The 19798-nt window shown below is 37.6% G+C and overlaps 3 protein-coding genes across 4 annotated transcripts; 2 read left to right on the forward strand and 1 right to left on the reverse strand.

Annotated features, from left to right (window-relative positions):
- Positions 1-1494: 1494 nt before the first annotated feature.
- Positions 1495-10650, forward strand: LOC111261418 (high mobility group protein 20A). 2 transcript variants are annotated; one of them, XM_022834891.2, is made up of 10 exons: positions 1495-1569; positions 1859-2051; positions 2893-2999; positions 6641-6865; positions 7118-7342; positions 7600-7893; positions 8078-8282; positions 8430-8632; positions 8918-9164; positions 9853-10650. In XM_022834891.2, exons 3-9 carry the CDS (start codon positions 2904-2906, stop codon positions 9083-9085), a joined length of 1416 nt encoding a protein of 471 aa, XP_022690626.1. In that variant the 5' UTR covers positions 1495-1569; positions 1859-2051; positions 2893-2903; the 3' UTR covers positions 9086-9164; positions 9853-10650. The 2 variants fall into 2 exon arrangements, with proteins under 2 accessions (XP_022690626.1, XP_022690628.1); XM_022834893.2 differs by lacking the exon at positions 1495-1569 and adding an exon at positions 1577-1695.
- LOC111261419 (uncharacterized) lies at positions 3758-5161 on the forward strand. The gene has a single exon (XM_022834895.2). The coding sequence runs from the start codon at positions 4006-4008 to the stop codon at positions 5128-5130; it is 1125 nt and encodes a 374-aa protein (XP_022690630.1). The 5' UTR covers positions 3758-4005; the 3' UTR covers positions 5131-5161.
- Positions 10564-18950, reverse strand: LOC111261417 (uncharacterized). Its single transcript, XM_022834890.2, has 3 exons — positions 18334-18950; positions 11716-14149; positions 10564-11074 (listed from the first exon to the last, which is right to left on the reverse strand). Exons 1-3 carry the CDS (start codon positions 18480-18482, stop codon positions 11003-11005), a joined length of 2655 nt encoding a protein of 884 aa, XP_022690625.1. The 5' UTR covers positions 18483-18950; the 3' UTR covers positions 10564-11002.
- Between the last annotated feature and the right edge of the window lie 848 nt (positions 18951-19798).

Genomic DNA, 19798 nt, shown 5'->3' on the forward strand with positions numbered 1-19798 from the left:
ATCAAGAGGCATAAACCCTTTTGCTTTAGCAAAGAGAATGACATCAACATGATGGAGGCACGTTTAAGCTTTGAAGAAAAAATATGTTGATAAGTGGTATTGAAAGTCAGAGAATGTTGCTGTGGTTCAGTGGCAACGCAAAGGTGAATATGGAACCGTTTTACATTCAGGGTTAACAATTACACATCTACGAAACATATTCGAGATTTACCAGGCAATGTGGAATTTTCAAAATGGAAGATCAGGGCGTACTCGATTTTTACATATAAGGCAAAATAACTTAAACACTTCGTCATTGGATACTTTTTTGCAAAGTAGAATAGGAGTTAAAAATATAACGATGCTGAAGGTCGCAGGTCTGAATATTGAATCTGATTAGCATTTAGAACATCCAGTATGATCAGAAAATATACTAATTTTGCAAACTGCACTGCAGTTTTTTTACATATGTTTTACATACATAGGTTGAAAGATAAATTTTCTATGATAGTGTAAAACATATATACATTTTTAACGTATTCTGTATCTTCCTATTTTTAGCCAATCGTTCAATCTCACAGCCGCATCCAACGAACTTATGTATCTATATAAAACTATGCTATAATGATTCCAGTCTCTTGTTTATAAAAAAGATACATAACATTGGTTAAAAATTCTGAGACTTAGATTATGTTGACGCCTGCAAAGGAGAATATTCAAAAAACACCCTCAAATAATTTGCATAATGTCTATGCGTTATTTCCTCATCAAATTTTCTTCTGCTCAATGCTTTATTAACTGGCGTCCTTTTTGTAAAATTGACTTAGTGTGCTTAATACTAATTGTTTGCTTTGACAAACATCACAGCTAGGAGTTGGTAGGTAATTTCATCCATACAAAAATACTTTGAAACTACTTCTGAAAAACTAAGCTATCACTAAGCTAAGTTTCACTTCCAATACACTCCCCCAATTGATTACATCGTTTTGTATGCAAGGAAGAGGCAATATTTCAAGCAAAAATGTGGGGACGTTAAAATAAGTTTTTCTTTAGGACAGAATTTTACGTCGAGATACGTCGCGACAAATGAGTGGGTACAGACAAGCAAACTTCTACGTTTGTGCTAAATATATTATTCGTAAGAATTTATAATGGCTTGTGTTTTGTAATTTTACTCTATAACAATCTTAGTAAATAGTAGTTTTACTTGCTGTATTAAATTAGTACTACGCATCAAATCATTTTGTATTAGCTTCTTCTTTGATAGACATTATATACTTCTAGTTTATTTCGCCACTTTTTTTCACGTTTCTGGGTCTGCTATTCATGTTAATAAGGAAGTAACGGTTGACGGTTGCGAGTTTGCCAAAGTCACAAAACGCTACTTAAATTGTCTTTCAGACTAATAACTAATAATAATTATAGAAATCATATGAATTAGCATAACCCGCTATAGGTTATGCTGCTAGCCCGCTGCTGTAGTATTGCTGATGACCACCAGGCGGCGCTTAGGTCGGCGAACCCAAACAACGTTGAGTAGGGCAGCGCAGGAGGAGTTGTACCGCTGCGGGCCTTCCTACTTACACCACTGTAATTCCTTTTGCCTGCTTGATTTCTGTGCAGTTCCGCTCATGTTTGGTGTGGATGATTTCAGTCACCACTACCACTACTATCAGTACTATTGCTTCGATAACCCTCTTGGCTACTGTTATTATGGTTAATTTCTATTCGCTAAGGAACAGAGCACGAAGCAGCAAGACCGACTGCTATTGCAATTAATATAGCATTGAAAGCACGGCATAACGACATACAGCTAGCTATCATAGTCAGCTTTTGTGGGAATGAAAACTGTATAGTGTTTCTGTCTGCCTCATTTCAGCTCGAACAGCTTTTTGCCTCAACTCACATTGTCGCTCAAACAGCAATTGCGATAGCAACAGAGAGGACGATTCTTGAATAAGGGCTTAAAGGAATTCTTATCGTCGAAGACAGGCAACCCTTTCAATCACCAGTTTCATAAGCGACCAAAAATTAATCACACGGTGTACAGCAAGTCGCGAGCCGCACAATTGGTAAGTACTATGTGATTCCTCGCAGAAGGCTGCGAAAAACCCAAGAAATTTTATTTTCTTAGATATTTGTCTATTTATATTTAATTATGTTCTATGCGTAAATTATATGAACATCTGTGTGGGTCCTCTGAATGCGCAGCCGTTCGCGGAAACGTGTTTCGCTTTCGGATCATTACGCCGCCGTTGTCTTTGCACCAGCTACGGCCGGCGAAAGCATTATTTACCGGATTCGGTTTGACCGGATTTTGTCGAGATGTGGCCACAGTTTTGCGCAGAAAGTCTGTTTATTAGTATTCCTTTGTTTGGGCAATGATTTTTGTCCTAATTCACATATGGCTCTATTTTATTTGTATGTCCATTATCCCTAAATCACTTCTGATCAAAAGCAGTATAAAGCTTCTTCCATAAAACACTCTTATATTAAGAATTAAACAGATCAGCGGACTTACATATTATACTAAGGCTACCCAGTACGCAATGTTTAACTGCGCTTATGGAACGGATTACAAAGTATTTTAACTAAAAAAATACACTGTATCGCAAAAGAGTGTCGGTTGCGTCTTCTTGGAAAGTGATGTTTTTTTCTCGATAATAACAAATAACTGAAATTAACTGGCTAGCTGTTAAAATCAGGGTAAAACTTTATAAAACAGGACGAGGGATTTATTGGCGAAGCAGGTTGATGAAATCAGGAATGAATTTTTGTTCTCTTCAGACAAGAACAGAGGCTGTTTTTGTGTTTCGTTTAGAATAAAGTAACGCGGCAGCTATATTTGACGGGATAAACCTTAAACGGAAGATTGAAATTAATAAATAATATGGTTACATGTAAATATTTTAGACCCTTGGAATATGTCGGTCGGCAACGAGAGTAATAATAAGCCTGATAGCACGAGTTGCGACAACGAAGAGATAAAACGAGATAGAATGGATATCGATTTGGAAAAGGTATGAGAACACTACATCATGGCTTAAAATAAATTTGAGAATTGCATACAGTTGTTCCTTCAACAATGAGCCATATAACCTTTATGTGTAAGTTCCAACTTCCAATTCGATTTATATCATAAGCATTTACTCATAAAATTGGATACTCTGTATAACCCTTACAGAATCACAAAGGTACCTGTAAGTCGTGTTCCTTTTTTGTTGTCTTCAATTTAGGATTTTCTCTTATCGCATGGATTTAGCGTTTGTTGTACTTAAAGTCAATACAAGGACATTTTATATACAAAGAATTGAGCTTGTAGCTTTTACATGCTAATATCTTCACAAGACTGACATCCCACTTGATGTTGACTAATAAAGTGATTAAATCGTTGATAATTAAAATGTTTGAATGTTTATTAGAAATCTCTGAATGATGGTAAAAGAATCAGACGAACTAAATCTATATATTTTGAGTATTTGAGTTACTATAGAAAAACACTGTCAATGAGCGCTTTTTTATGCTAACATTGGTAAAACATGTACGTTGATTAATCTAATCCAATTTCGCGAGCGCTTCAAACCCATATCACGGCTTACGCTTAAATTAAAGCCAAGATGAGACACTAGAAAGTATATGACTTGAGATTTGGAATTCCGATTTGATCGAGATCTTTTTCATGTGTATTTCTAAAGTAATCAAAATGGCTTTTGGAAGCCTGGTGACATATCTGTAGGTGGTCTTTCTGATGTTCCACGTTCCGTCGAATAAGCCGAACAACAAGGCTGCCTTCCAAGCACTGGTGTTGTTATTTTCATGCATGGCTGACGACGGACGCCTGAAAATCTCAAACATATATTTCTATTACATCGGATTTTCCATTGTTCGCGAAGTCTATTCTAATTCAAACATAGACTTTTTAATAAATTTGGATACAGAAGAAATCGGCCTCGTCTGTACCATTTCACGCAGTTAGCTTCAGTTTAGGAATTTAATACAATGCTTTAGTGAGAGTAGAAAGATATTATGCGACGAAAACTTCAGGAAAAGGGTAAAGCCGGGACTGAAGCAGGTGAAACAATGGACGTATTGAGTACAAACTCAGATAGTGACACAAGTAAAGAATCGACGGACCAAGAAATGGAGATTGTTCATGACGCTATTAAAGCAAACATGTTTAAGGACAGAGGCAACCAGTGTTTTAAGAAGGGCGATTATGACGAGGCTATCCACAGTTACACAATTGCTATCCAAGCCGACCTGTCTAACCCCATTCTTTACGGAAATCGAGCGATGGCTTTTTTAAAGAAAGCTGATCTTTTGTGTTCAAAACATACCAACGATGATACACTTTCAAAAACTGCTCTTGATTTCTATCGAGCTGTGGACCAGGATTGCTCACAGGCCCTGAGACTTGACAAAGATTTTGTTAAGGCATACTTTCGTCGTGGTATGGCACGTAAAGCGCTAGGCATGATTCAAGAAGCCTTATTCGACTTTGAAGCCGTCGGACGACTTGAGCCAGGAAACAGTGTAGCCGAGAAAGAAGCTCAATCACTGAAAATAGACTTGTGGGCCAAAGCTAAAAGCCAAAAAAGATTTTTCACTGAGTTTAAGAGCAGTCCTGTGATGCCTTGTGCTAGAAAAAAGGATTGGAGTGGAGAATTTAAAAGAATGCGTATTGAGGAATTAAACCTTAAGGATAAGGAGGAAATCGAAACCTGCTCAGATGAGCACAGAGAGATTGCAGAAAAAATGGACATTGTGCCGAGAATTATTATGCCCTCACCGCCCACTACCTCATATGAGTTTTATGCAGATTGGCGCGATTTGGCAGGTCATCCCAAGGAGCGAACTCAGTACCTGATGATGATGGGTCCCCAAGGAGTTAAGGCTGTGTTTCAAAATTCGATGGAGCCGGACGTATTATCAGATATAATTGCCCTACTTTATAATGCCGTTGCCGAAAGCAAAAGCCGTCATGACGCTATCGCGGATGTTCGAACAAACTCCGTGGCTTTGCTAGAGGCTATAACTCATGTAGGAAGATTCGACACTATCATCATGTTTATGAACAAAGAAGAGACTGACAAACTGAAAGTTATACTGAAAGGGGAAACACGTGTAGAAAAGCTGTGGAATTTGTTGTAATGTGTTTTAGCTAATAAATGCATTAACAATATACGATGAATCTTTTTTGAGTATTTATAAACATTTCAATGTTTGGTTCGAATCCAAAAGATTACTAACTGTTTGTAAGCTATATCTCAGTACAAGCCTATCTATGCATATCGTTACGAGTGCTTCGTTATGAAGCCTAGATGGATTAGGTTTAGACATAGACTCTTAGTAATTTCGTTTTTGGTGAATAAAAAAAATAAAAGGCGGAAGTTCTTTATTATTATATTATGAGTTCTTTATTTCTTTCAAATAATCCAGAGTCCGCAGAACTGAAAAGAACACTTTCAATAATTCATAATCTAGAATATTTATTGCAAGAATACTTATGTAACATTTTTTGTTAGCGAAGTTAATGTTTACTATGATGTTTAAAGGTTCAAAGGTTTGAGAGAGTTGTTGACGTTTATGTAACATTTGCAATGGTGCTAGCATTCTAATAGAGGCCTCTAGTGGGCATTCATATACTGGAAACCAGGACCACTTTTCACATCTTAAAACTTTGATGTACTTTGATGTAGAACTGCCATAAGAGATAGAGATTGCATCAGAGATAGAGAGAGAGAGTCTTAGTAGTGCTTTGTAGGTAACTCTGGGGTAATAGCGATCCAGATAGCCTTTGCAAATTAATTATTATTACGAAAGCGTTAAAGCAATAACCATAATGGTAATTAACTCAACCGAACGGAACACGTTAGCTCAAATTTGGACAAACAGTACAATTGCATGCAATACTGTGGAATAGATGGATGTCGATGCATCATTTGGAGTATTGAGTCAATCAATTAAGAATTCAATTATGATCATAAATTCGCAATAGTTAAATACCATGCTAACACTCAAAATACAACAATTTACAACAATGGCAAAAGAGGTTCAATATGCCATACTATACCATATATATGATGGCTTTGTTAAGGAGTGATGGGCTAAAGTTGAGATCGGAAGATGGTCCTTAAAGCTCATATAATTATTTAGAGTCCATTAATTACTATGTATAATACCATATTAATCAACTAATAAGTTTATGGTCGAACATATCTAAGACCGTAAATTAGTACGTTTTCATCTAAACTTTTCTCTAAGTCTATCTTTTTTTCTTCGAACATCTAATCAAACAAATAAAATACTATAAAAATTGTAAGATATACAGTAATAGTAATAATAATAATAACTATCTTTGTCCATTTAAAATGTACGTCTGCGGGTTAAATACGTGAATACTCGCCAGGATTCCGGCCTTATTTCAAAATGCTTAGTTTTTCACTACCATTTTTATACGCCTGTTAGAAACATCTTTCCTATAATTCATAATAACACTGAAGTATTGTGTTATGTATAACGGGATAGTTTACACATACCATCAGCTGCTGACGCTGTATATGTGCATTTCTGTATGTTATAATCTAAGTTAAGTTTTCTGTTTTATATGCATGTCTCAACACATCGTGTTGAAATTGTCTGGATTTATGGGTGAAAAAAGGGTGGTGATTCGGCGAGTCAGTCGACATCCTCTGGCGCTAAAGAAGCTCTGGTAGATGAACGGGAAGACTCCGTGTTTTCGAGAGACGGCGAACAAATGGACTCGTGTGACATCGGTATCGTTGCCAAAAGTCCTGGAAGTAACCATGAGTTGAAAGCCGATGAGGTTGTACAAGAGGAAGAAGATATGGAAGCTGAAGAAAATGTGGAAAATACGACCCCGGGGGTAAGAAATTCGGCATCCTTTGTGGTTACTGGTTGGAGAGATGTTAACCAATTCTATTTGAGCCATCATTAGCCTCACTTTGCCATCCTTTACCCTTTAAAAATATCACGAAACGTAAAAAATAAAGTTCGTTGTGTTAGTTTACTAATGGGTATGTTCTGTTGTTAACTCAATTAGTAGCCAGGCAAAAAGGAAGTCTACTGTGTTTATCTAAAAGAACAATTATTTTCTTCTTGGGTCTTGTGGTTACAGCATAAACGTGGCCGCGGGCGCCCACCGAAAGCAGGTAATGAGCGCCGCCAACGTCGTCCCCGAGCCAGAGATCACAATGCACCGAAAGCTCCTATAAACGGTTATGTCCGCTTTCTCAACGAAAACCGCGAAAGATGTCGAAGAAATAATCCAGACGCCGCTTTCTCAAATATAACCAAACTACTCGCCCACGAGTGGAGCGCACTCAAGCAGGAAGAGAAACAGGTCTTAACATAGACATATTGTTGATTTAGTGAAAAGCACTTGAAATATAAACCTTAATATATACACAATATGATCAGTGAATGGTTTCATGCACTCATAAAAGGTCGAATCATTGATGGCGAAGTGGCCTTGCGATATTCTTTTTTGGATGATGCAGTCTATGGTTAATCTCTATGATAATGACAGTATTTCTCTATTATTTTTATGCGTATTATATTTAGATTACTTACTTTGACGCATCTAATTATATACCACAGAAATATCTTGATGCGGCGGAGCGTGACCGAGAGCGATACGCGAAAGAGGTTGAGGAATATCAGCGGACGGATGCCTACAAGCAGTTCCGTCGGCAGCTCGCGGAGGAAGATGCTGCGAAAAGGCACTGTCAACAATTCGAGGTTCAAGCTGCACGCGAAGGGGATCAAAGGCGAAGGCAGCAACTCAAAGCTAACAATGGGACAGCGACCTCGGCACTTCCTATGGGAGCCACCGCTACCGGAGCTGCGATGGGACATCCTAACAACAATAGTAATAATGGAGAAAACAATAAGGTAGGTACCGGCATGAGAAATACGATATTCAGCATCATCACCGCCAGGGCCGCAATTGCCGACGTTTACTCTTTCTGTGGTAAATCATTTTAGGTGAGTTGACCAAAATTGGTTCTTATCGATCCTCTCCTTATAAGTGGAATTTCGTTTTTTAATGTAGCGTGAGACATGTGTTTATTTTCAGTACCCATTTAAAATGGGTGGACCGGTTAGTCTGAAGCCAAAGGTAGTTGTAAAGCCAGAAGAAGTTATCTGCGGAGTTGGAGCGTCAATGATGATGGGTCGAGAAGTATCTCCTCCAGCCCCTATCCCCAATATACGACATAACCCTGAAGATACGACCTTCGATATACCCATATTTACTGAAGAGTTCCTTGACCATAATAAAGGTATGTAATACTTACATTTTTGCCGTTAGTAACAGCCATCATGTCTTTTTCCGCTCTGCTGTTGTCTCCGATGTACGCTTCTGTTAGCATTTTTTGAGATCATCTTGTCATCAGATAAGCATGTAACATCCAGTTCTCATGTTTTAGCTCGAGAGGCCGAAATGCGTGCACTTCGGAAGTCTCATACTGAACTGGAGGAGCACAATGCAGTTCTTGCAAAGCACATCGATTCATTTAAGGACGCTATAGGCCGACTGGAGGCTGAAGTAGAGACTCATCGGAATTCAAATAAGGCCATGCAAATTTACCTTGACAAATTAAGAGCCACGCTCGCTCAGGCCTTTCAACAGGTTAGACAATAATGGATAATGACGATTTGTTAGATTTCATTCTCAGCTGTTCTTTACGAGGGCCTAATACTTCAGTAAATTTAGTGGCTTTGTAGGGAGTGACTAGATTATGTTACTTTTTTCTGTGTTCTAATGTTAATAGCATACGGTAATAAGAAAAATGGTACTATCGGCGCATGTAGTGCAAGTGTATAATATGAAAATGAGGAGTGGTGTTGATAACATGTGAAAGAGTATATTTTTGCCTCTAATTTTGTATCTTTTCTCGTATTCTACCCAACTCAGGTAACAGTTCCGGGCTGGGAATTCGGCGCTCCGACAGTCGAAAACGTTGATGCATTTTTGCAATACGCGCTCGGTCTAATTCAGTCTTCGCCCAGAGAACATGATAAATTGCTGCACAATATCCGTTCTGTGGTCGGAAATATAGAAGAAACTCTTAGGGATCTTTAATGAGTGATTTGGAATTTGCTTGGCAATTTGAATACGCGAGGAAGTCATGTGGCGATATTAAGAGGTTTCGTCGAAACCAGTAAGTAGTCTATTTGGGGGCAATCATGAGATTTTTGCGAAGCATTTTCTTAGATATTTTTTAAGGTCTTCTTCTAATTGCAATGGTCGTGTTTACACTCTTATGAGCTATTTCGAGACTTCCAAAGAGAAAAGGGGCGAGAATTTTTTATTAAATAAGTTTTTCTTTATCAATTGAGCGAAACGTTGGCCGATCCTCAAGAGACTCCAGTTAACGATAGGTACAAAACCTAGGAATTACAAGGAATTGTGCGCCAGTCTATTTCGCAATGGAAATTTGCCCACCAGCCAACTGCTAGCAGCAAAGACAGTTCTTGTAGCGAATAGACACTGCGCGTATGACCCATGAGTAGATTTAAAAGGGAATTGTTTCACATCAGGTTAACACGGAAGTATGGGGTCAGGCTTTTACAGCTTACGTGCCTAGGATAGTAGCACTTCTGCGTATATTGTGTGACAATACATGTAACAGGCAAGGACAAAACATTTACTTCTAATTAAGCATCACTAGGTATCAAATGATAGTACACTAGGCCATTTTAAGTCATTATACCTAGGAAGGATTTGTCAATGCTGTACAAATATGTAGAAAACAATCAAACTGGTCTATTGACTTCACTCAGTATCCACACAGTGTGACAGGTTAGAGTATATAAAGTCACTTACAAAATACTATTTGATCGCTGCAGCACAAACGATTCGTTCGTTGATGGAAGTTCGTGAGCACATGACAAGAGCGTGAAGTGAGTACTTGAGGTGAAATTTAAGCCTGATTGAATCTAATGTGTTTGTTATTTGAATTGATAAAATAGAGTACGCATTGAAAGGCGTGACTAAGTTGAAACAAAGGCATTGAGTCAATTGTGAGTCATTAGTATTAAATACATTATAATCTCATAGTTCAGAGTGGACCTGTATAAAGGCGCAAGGTATATATATATATATCGATACACGGCTATTTGATAGGTAATGGCTGTGGACGCAGGGTAGTATTCGAGTGAATTTACCGGCTCAATACACATAATTTACAAAGCAAATCAACATTTTAGATGTAACTCGACAAGTTTTTGCCGAATGTATATTTTGATAATAATAATAATAAGCATTAGTATCGAATCGAATAATATTGCCGTCTAACTTTACCATATATTTGTGCTACCTAACGAATATGTTTTCACAACCTAGTATCTAAAAATATATAATATTTTAGATCAATGATTATATTTTTTGGTAAACATAAATTAGTATATAAGTAAGCATATATCTGAAAAGTTGACATTGAGCCAAAAACAGTCCAATGAATTACTACAGTAATGTATTACTTAGTGTTCGTGCTGGAAAACGGCACAAAACGTATTCCATTTGATAGAAAATATCCCATACATAGACGATTCACAATAGTAATAATCATTAAGCGATTATTTATTGATCATCACGATTGTGCTGTATAATAGTCGTGTACAATAATAAACGTTAACATCACCGAACTCTGTTTATTCAGTTTATGAATCTATTATTTTCTTTAACCAATTAAGGACTTTTAATTACGATGGCGAACCTTAGTATATATATATATATATATATAATATAAGATAAGGATCGCCTATAATAGTTATATAATATATTATTTATAATAAAAGTCGTCGGTAGTACAAAAAATGATTTTAAAAAACCTGTATTGCTTTCCTATTTGTATCGGTTCTAAAATTGGATAAACATCAATGACTAATTTAGATGCTAGTATGAACAATTGAATCTAGGAGATTATAATGACCATTTGTTTACCAGCAGATATCAGTACAGGTTGCACATATCATTACGCTGCAAGTAAAAATTATTTCAAAGGCCCTTTAATAAAAAACGTGTTCTTTTCTGTCCTGTACGTTCTTCGGGCTCGTTTCGGTCACCGACCTGTAAAAACGCGTAATTAATTATTTGTTATTTCCACTTGAAAGGCTACTCTTGAAAAAACGTTTCGTAGTCTAAAAAAACTTGGCATGTGCCATTCAAAGGAATTTCAATTGAAGGCATTCATTTAGTATGATGTTTACGGTAGAAATAATCGGTCTAAGTTAAATAAAATGTTTATTATTTATTTCACAATTGCATTATTTATTTAATAAAAATTAAATAAATTAAGCTTAAAATTATGTAAAATGTAAGTATGAGATGTAACTCGTTTCGTTGTATTAGGCACGTTTTGGATTATGATATCTGAGGTTTAGGAAGTTCATTAGACTCAAAGGCAGCCTTCCTTCGGCGCTTACAACCTACATATTCCGTACCTTAGGAATACGTAGGTTCATACAAACAACATAGGTACGTTAGCAGAGCTAGATACAATGCCTGACTGATTTTGCAGCCATTGCAGTACGAAATCTAACGTCATATAAATTCAGTCTAAATTTCCCATACGCTTTGTATATTTTTGCCCTTATTGCAGTTATGAACCCATCCTAAGACAAAACGAATTAGATTTGTGACGAACAAACAGTTCTATGTATGGTTATGTGTAGGCTGCATCATAAAATCTCTAGATACTGTCGTCTTACCTCAATAATATGTTCGTTTGAAAATTCTCCGTAAATAGCGCTATCGTCAATTTGTTCCGTAAGGGTTTGCTGGATTTCTTCTCTTATTTGGGAATCATCTCCAAGCTGCATAACTGCCACTTCAGGTACCGCTTCTAAAAGAGCAGGTTTATCTGCCAGCATATGGTCCCAGAGTCCGCTCCCCTCAACTTCGTACACTGTTTGAAGATCGTGCTTGAGTAAATTCGTCTTTTTCACATCTGCTTTAATTCTATAATTTCCTTGTTGGCGTCGGCTGTTTCTTTCTCTCTGCTGTTGTTCTATTTGTCTATTTCGCTCTTGTAAACGTTTCATAGCTTTAACAAGCTGCTGCTCAATAGACATTCCATCCCCGAAGACAGGCATTCTAGTCGTTGTAGTTAGCCGGTAAATATGTGGCGTTGCATACAAGTTATGGGTGCCATCCGAGGTGCCGTATGGGACTCTCGAGCTCTGCTCTAAAGTAGTATGAATAGTACTAGTAGTTGCGACAGTATCTAACTTCTTTTCTGCCGAAGAAGAATTTGTTGTTTTGGTAGGGTACGTCGTGTTCTCGACCTCGAAGTGCGTACTAGATCTGTTAAACGTGGATTGCTTTGCAGTTGTCATCTTTAAAATCGAACCGGGTGTGTCGTGTCTGTCAGTTAGTATTCCAGCTGGTGGTATATACACTCGATCACGATACCGCGGGGCAATTACCGCATGGCCAAGTGAGCCGAAATGTCTTACCCTCAGAGGAATCGGTCTCCGCGGCACATGTCTTCTAGTTGTCAAAAGTAAGGGTCTCCAGGTTCTATTTGTTGTTGCGTAGACAGTAGGTTTTGAAGTGGTGGAAGTTAATGCACTTGTGGTTGTGCGTCGAGACTTTGAAAATACAAATTCATCGATAGTAGGATCTATGTTACCCATGTTTAGCTCAGCCTCTCCTCTCCTCCAATTGCTACTTGGTAGGCGATGTGTTGAAAGTTCATTTTGATTCGTTTCATGAACATACTTCCAGTCCTGCTCTTCTACACCGCTGACCTCAATTAAAGGTGCTATATCATGCTCTAGCGTCAGAGAACTTTTTGGCAGCTTTCGGTAAGCTAAACTTCGCCCTCTATTAGAGGGTCTTCGAAGCCTTTGCACGGTTTGCTCGATGGACACTTTCCACTTTTCAAAATCATCATTGTCGTCATAATTTTTTTCCGTGGAACTCTTAGATGTCAGCGCTTCTATTGCAGAGAGTGTTATTGGGTGAGATGTGAGGTTCCGAGTGATGTCTGTATTCGCTGCTGGTTTCAATTTTGATGATCTATCAGGTATAGCACTGTAAGCTGTCCAAGACATATTAGGAAAGCTGTTAGTTACTGTTGAATCTTTGTAAGAAGCCTTTGCCGTCGTTTGTCTATCTTCGAGTTCGTCATAATAGTCATATTCATCTCTGGTTAAAGGCCGTTTTGTTGTTGTAGTAATTATTGATGTTCGCCTAGCTCCACTAAAGCTGAAACGAGGCATTTCGAACGAGTATATAGGCGGCAACTCGTCGTACGTTCTTGTAGAATTCCGCTGAATATTTGTGGAATTTCTCTTTAATTGTGCTTCATGTATTCTGTCCTTAGTGGTTTGGGGCACCCAAGTTGTTGTTCGATAAAATTGTCGAGGTATGGTCTTAATTTTTTCGGTTGCTTCTCCAGAACCACTAACGGCTTTTCTAGATTGTCCCAAATTAAATTGATGTACCGTGTTATGATGACGAGTGCCTTTTTCCACATCCAGCGTGCTTATCCATGCTTGCGTAGGTCTTTGTGCAGTGACAGTAGTAATTAATTTTATAGGTCTGTGAGGCGCATAACCATGTTCTTTAGAGAAACTGTGGTAATATCGAAGCCGACCTTTGACTTGCGCGCCATCACTGGTAACTTCCTTAGTTTCATTCTGGCAGCAGGGATATCGTGTTCGTAAGCCTACTTGGACTACATTCCTCCCAAATGAAGACTTGATTTCACTAATGGATCGTGCTGTTGGTTGATACGGCTCCACTATTGGATATGTACTGCGCCACGAAACTGATCTAAGCTTAGGTGTTGTATTAAAGTAGGAGTAGGGTGAAATTGTAGTGCTTTTGTCAGCCTTTGATGCGATGTAGGGCCACGGGTCCACAGTTGCCATTTTCCAAGACGGTGAGTGCGAGACGCCTACGGGTCGGAAACGGTGACTAAACTCTCCTCTTATCTCCGAGGCAGCGCTTTGTTTGTTACTATCTATTCTTTTAGAAAAAGTATTTTGTTGTCTTTCTCGCTCAGCGTTGTCATACTCCTTATGTTCCATATAGGTCATCCCATGGATATATTTTGTATCTTCGGAGGCTCGGGTGGAGTGAACCATACTCGGCCGCTGTGTTGCTGCAGGACGCGTGACAGTTTTTGATAATTTCCTGAAACAGGTCCAAAACAAGCAGATTGTTCTAATTTTAGAGACACTGTTTTCACTTGTGTGCTGAAACGGCGAGAAGACTGTGGAACTGCGGAACCATGCACATTCTCAATAGCCATATATTTTATATAACAAAACCATCGGGCTTTAGTTGTCTCCAGCGTCCGCTCATCTAATCTTCGATTTTAGGGTAGACGAAAATTAGACTTAGCAAATTAGACTATGACTTTTCATTAACAATTACATATAAAGCTTACTATTGATATAAGTGCTAATATATCTATTTTGTTGTTATACATCTGTTATTGCCCTTTTTTGTGTTGTCGATTGCCAAATATGTCTTTAGAAGACACGTAGCCATTGTCATTTTTCTTGTTTCATATCGGTCTATTAGAAGCATTACATAATATCTCTGTAAAAGTGAGCAGATTTGTAGGCTGTATAATATATTGAACGGCTGTATGTCGAATAGGCTATATGTAGAATGTAGTATCACATACTTTGAGTCAGGAATTTATTTTTGTTGTGACATACTTTTAACATACATATGTCAATCTATTATTTCGATTAATAGTGATTGTTTAATTAAGCTATTTCAATATAGCTATATATATATAATGAAGGGAGCTGAAATCCTTATTAACAGTTGTTTTGTGGCGTTTTACATCTATTTATAGTATCTATCGTAATTAATAAAAATGAATATACGTTTCATGCAAGCTATGTAAAAAGAAAAAGAATAGAGAAATGATTCAAAAGATCGACTAAGTTATGGGAGGAGACCGCAGTCGGGGAAAGGCAGAGTGGGAGAGGAGGAGGAGAGAGAAACGTGAAAGAAAATAGCCTGATTGTTAGTGATAACTATGTTGTATAGAATAACGATAACGTATTTTCAGTACAACTCCTATTATGATGCGCCTTACCCAAAAGCTAAAACTAATGAATGTCCAAATGATGACTAGTATTATACAGGATGCGATTTTTGTGTTAAAAAAACGTTAAGAAATTTTACGGTAAGCATTGTTGGGTACAGGCGATCCATAAGTAGCTAATGTGTGAAAAATTGTCAGCCACTGGTAGGTTCAAACCGGCAGCGTAGGATGGGGTTTCAAAGCAAACATTCGTGGCGGTAACCAGCTGAATTCATTCATTCGTTTTCATTTGTCAGGCACCGTTCTGGAGTCATGCAATTGGCAGAGTACGTTAAAATAGTCGCCTGTGTCTACTAGGGCATCTTCCGTCAGGCATTACTTTACACGACTGGCTGTTTGTGCAAAACGAAATGTGTCTACACTCCTTTCCAATCTAACTCACCACGCTCCCTTAAATTTAGTATGCAAGCATGCTAATAAATATGCGACTAGGGGGACACCTCGTTTCGGGTTGGAAGCCAGCCATTTGAAGTAATGCCTAGCGGCTCAAGTGACGGAACATGAAGAACGTTTGGGGCAACTGACATTTCCATGACAGCGCAGTGGATAACGAATTTGCCTGTTAAACTTAAACACACGTAATAGTCCATATATATCGAGTCCAGGCGTAGACACACTTCGTTTCGTGCTAGACGCCAGCCGCCTGAGGTAATATTTAATGGCTAACGTACCGGCGATACAACACGAAAAACATTTGAGGGCAACCTTAAAAAACAGGCAAAACCCTCTGAAATTGACAAAAGAGAGAAATGCGAGAATAGTTAGTTGTTTAACGGTGCATCTGTTCTTAGTCAGCATTAACGGTATTTCGTCTTCGCTAAACAACAACAAATTAAATGTTTCTTTCTCTTATAAAAAGTTTATTTGAACGGAAGCTATTAGGGATTTTATCCACTCAGTTTAAGTACATCGAATCGCGCTCCAATAACTTTAGAGGTGTTATTATAGTTAGCTCCAAACCAAACCTTAAAGAAGCGACGTCCAAGGTGGATCGGGTGAAAATTCCACGGTACTACATAAATCTTAGCGTATATAAAGCATTAACTTATAACCTACTGAGAAAACATGGATAAGACGTTGGTAAAAATTATAATTTAGCGATCAATAGAAACCGTAGCAAATATGCGTAACAGTAAGGCTTTACAATTTCTGAAGCCTAAGGTCATTATAAATAATTACATATTGTAAATTTTAAAATAATCGGCTTCTTTCTGCGCGCACAAGACCATTCCAGGTTATCACATGATTCACCTCTCTTCTGCTGGTAGTCCATAGACGTTCACGCGACTTTTTTTGTAATTCAAATATTTTAAATATAAGCTGCATATAAACAAGACATGTATGTTAAGGAAGTGGACTTGTGGATTACGAATCCCTACTTCATTGCAACGGTGTTTGTAATAGTAAGTTTTTATGCTTCTTACTAATCTCATTATTGAGATTAATAGAATAGAAACAACTGCAATCGCAATCAAATATATTGAATGAAATATAATTGCTGATTTCGATGCAAATCGTTCACAGTAACGGAAGTTGTGATTCATATACTTTATGTGTGTTAAAGGGCTCTATATAATTAGGTTCAAACAAAAGCTAATATTTTCTACCGGTCGATTAGACACTAACTTTGTTCTCGAACACCAATCCTCGGCCTATACTTACTGATTTTTCTATGCCAGTAGTATATGATGTAAAATTGGATACTGCTGTATCCCTGCTCCTTGACTTTCCAATGAGCCTGGTGATAGGAATGGACCCATAGAAGGACCCTGGAAGAGCCTAACGTTTTTAAAGTAACAAATTTTTCAATAAAAAAAATAAAATTGGTCCTTATATTAATTCCTCTGTACGATCGCCTTGGAAGTAAAACAAAAGAAGCCTCTTTTAATTATTTCCTTTTTATAAAGTATTCAGTGTTTCAACACATCTTTGGGAAACTGCATATATATGCAGCATTTGGTGTCTTAAATAGCTTGTAGCGGAGCTTTTTACATTAGACATTTTAATACAAAAATGTCACTATTGCTTGAACAACTGGAAAACTATGTTAGTAACTAGCGCTTAATTCTTTTAAAAAGTAATTAAAGATTGACAAGAAGATCGATATACAGATCTATTCGTTATTCCCCACACTTGTTCTTAAAGTAGCTCTAAGAAAAAAGTTACGTTAACATTCTTCGTCTCCATCCGACACCAACTTAAAAAATAATATGGTATTTGTTTCTGGTTGGGTGATAACAAACCGATGAAACCTGTTGAAATAAGAATATTAAACTGTTGTGTAGAACGCGTTAGATAAGTACATGTACAATGGAGTAATCATAGATAAAGCATGTCTAATATTCCCCGATTTTAATTTTATTTGAAATAGAACATACATTGCGGGAAGTAATACGGACGTTTTGGAGTGTCCGAATGGCTGCTTCATCCCAACTGATTTAAGTTCTTGAGAAAAATATTGTACAGCCCTGATTCATTGTACACCAGCTTTAATCACCCTATATTGAGAATCTTCATCTAGTGTGCTTTATGCTTCGTATACAATTTTCTTTGACAAAACCTGTTAAGGCGAATTGAATGAAAGAAAGAATGAAGTTTTCACACACATTTGAATCTAAATCTGTATTAAAACTATTTTTCAATTTCAAAGTTGTTTTTAGTTTCTCTCGGCCTTGAGGTTTATAACATTGAATTCTTAGATTTGCATAATTCGGTTGTTGGATTAGAATCTGACCTGGCAAAATGATACGACTGCAGATATGTCATCTATAAGAGCGAACATTGCACATGACGTCTACGTTAATGTACTATAGTCTTTCTTGGTTGTTGTACAAACTTATGGATACCTAATTCAGCTTTTCAAAGATAATATATTTTACATATCTTAAAATAATAGTTTAAGTTTAAAGAAATTAAGAAGGATTTTCAAGGTAAAATTAGAATTTGGCGGAAGATTTAATGAAGTTTTCATGAATGTTCACGGATGAGAATTAAATAGATATGTTTTAAGTGTTAATTTTACAAATTCACAACCTGACGCCTGATGATGAACATTGCGGTTCACTTTATCGTCGAGTCATTGCAATCGTCGTTGCTTCACTGTAAACGTTAATTATAGCCATTTGTGCATGCTAGTAAGCTCGAGTTAGTATATCATCATGTGACAATGAAAGCGGTAATAATAATTCGTATAACGGCTGGCATCGTAGGCCCTTGGCAGAGAGTTCTAGTGCGTAGATCTTGATAACTCTACCTGGTTTCTGTCGGACGTCCACTTTCACGTGGTGCTGCGTACAAACTATCATATATGCGAAGTCTTTGCGAAATCACCATCACATTACAGTATGCGAGGAGTACATACAGTGCGCATAGTGTGGCAAGTCGCACTATCACGGACCACATATTACGATGCTTTTGAACTGCGTCAAATAAATCTTGAATTTATAATTCCAGTGATCCTAAGGTTAGGTTATGGTCACTTCCGTCTTTTGAAATATACGTTTCTACATCGTCATACACACAGCCTTCCTTTTATTACAAGAACGATTAGTGCACAATTAGACATACACGGTGCAGCTACATTGAGTGTTTATTTAGCCTTGTAAGCACTAAATTTTTTTTGTGGTATAACAAGGGATATAACAAAACTATCAACCCAGGCAGAGCCTTTGTTAACTGTTTTATTCCCTCGACTACAAAAAAAAATAAACTAATTCGTGCAATGCTTGCAAAATTAAAGCACGCTTTGTTTTCGTTCTTAACAATCCACCAGTTGGTGACACTGGCGCCGATACCAGTGGCACGCCAATCTAGCAATACTTTACGTAAACTAGTTAACATTGGCCGTCAATCATTCTTCTGGTCTTCCCGACCCAATCCTTTCTGCGACATAGACGCAAACGCTATTGCTGTCCACGTTACGTGGCGCAGTATACCTTGTTCTCCCTTCTCCGTTTTAATCGCAAAGATGAAGTGCGTACGAGTTTATTATAAATGCTCCTTAAGGCTGCTGGGGTGTTGATATGAATTCTAGCCATTAGATTCCAGCACGGGGCTTCGTTGTTATTTGTAAGAAATGTCATCGAGTACTGGGAAGATTCACATCGAGATGCGTTCGGAAAATATTTTTGCTGTTTCTATTTCTCCATACATTTATCGCACATTTTATAGCATACACATAACAGGGCCTAGATTGGAAACCGGTCTGTGGTAATACAACCACGAACACATCCTTTGTCCAAGAAAGCCCGCAACCCGTTGGAGAAATAAAATGTGTAGTTACACAAGTTCTGGTCAACAAATTCTAGTTCTGGAACGCTCTGGCTTCGGAATAAAGCGGCGAGTCTGATCAAAACTCTAGACAGGTGCATATGTAACAGAGTTCTAAAAGCCTTATCACGTTATATACGGTAAACTCAAGCATCTGCAATGTTCCACCTAGTTTTGCATATCTAGTAATCTATGGGTGAACGTTAGGGGTTGCGGTTCTTCTCCACTATGCGGAATGTCGGCAAACTTTTCAACTGAAATAGAAAAAATTGGCCGTTGATTCACCAAGTAACAGTATACGCTTTTCTAATTCAATAATTCAAGCTTTGCTAATATGACAGTAAGCTTAGAATGCTTGGATATTGCACCTTAAAAAATGTTTGATGCCATAAATCATAACACCGCGTTTGTTCATAACACAACATTTTAAGATGTGCGGAAAAAGATGT

Source organism: Varroa jacobsoni, unplaced genomic scaffold (genome assembly GCF_002532875.2).
Source record: "Varroa jacobsoni isolate VJ856 unplaced genomic scaffold, vjacob_1.0 scaffold_555, whole genome shotgun sequence".
NCBI classification, from domain to species: domain Eukaryota; kingdom Metazoa; phylum Arthropoda; class Arachnida; order Mesostigmata; family Varroidae; genus Varroa; species Varroa jacobsoni.

Coding starts and splice junctions, on each gene's coding strand:
- LOC111261418 (XM_022834891.2), top strand. CDS start 2,904: ATGTCGGTCGGCAACGAGAGTAATAATAAGCCTGATAGCACGAGTTGC. Junction 7,343..7,599: donor TCAAGCAGGAAGAGAAACAG/GTCTTAACATAG, acceptor TATATACCACAG/AAATATCTTGATGCGGCGGA. Junction 8,283..8,429: donor GTTCCTTGACCATAATAAAG/GTATGTAATACT, acceptor CTCATGTTTTAG/CTCGAGAGGCCGAAATGCGT.
- LOC111261419 (XM_022834895.2), top strand. CDS start 4,006: ATGCGACGAAAACTTCAGGAAAAGGGTAAAGCCGGGACTGAAGCAGGT.
- LOC111261417 (XM_022834890.2), bottom strand. CDS start 18,482: ATGTGGTCCGTGATAGTGCGACTTGCCACACTATGCGCACTGTATGTA. Junction 14,150..18,333: donor GGACGTCCGACAGAAACCAG/GTAGAGTTATCA, acceptor GACCTGTTTCAG/GAAATTATCAAAAACTGTCA. Junction 11,075..11,715: donor CAAACGAACATATTATTGAG/GTAAGACGACAG, acceptor GCGTTTTTACAG/GTCGGTGACCGAAACGAGCC.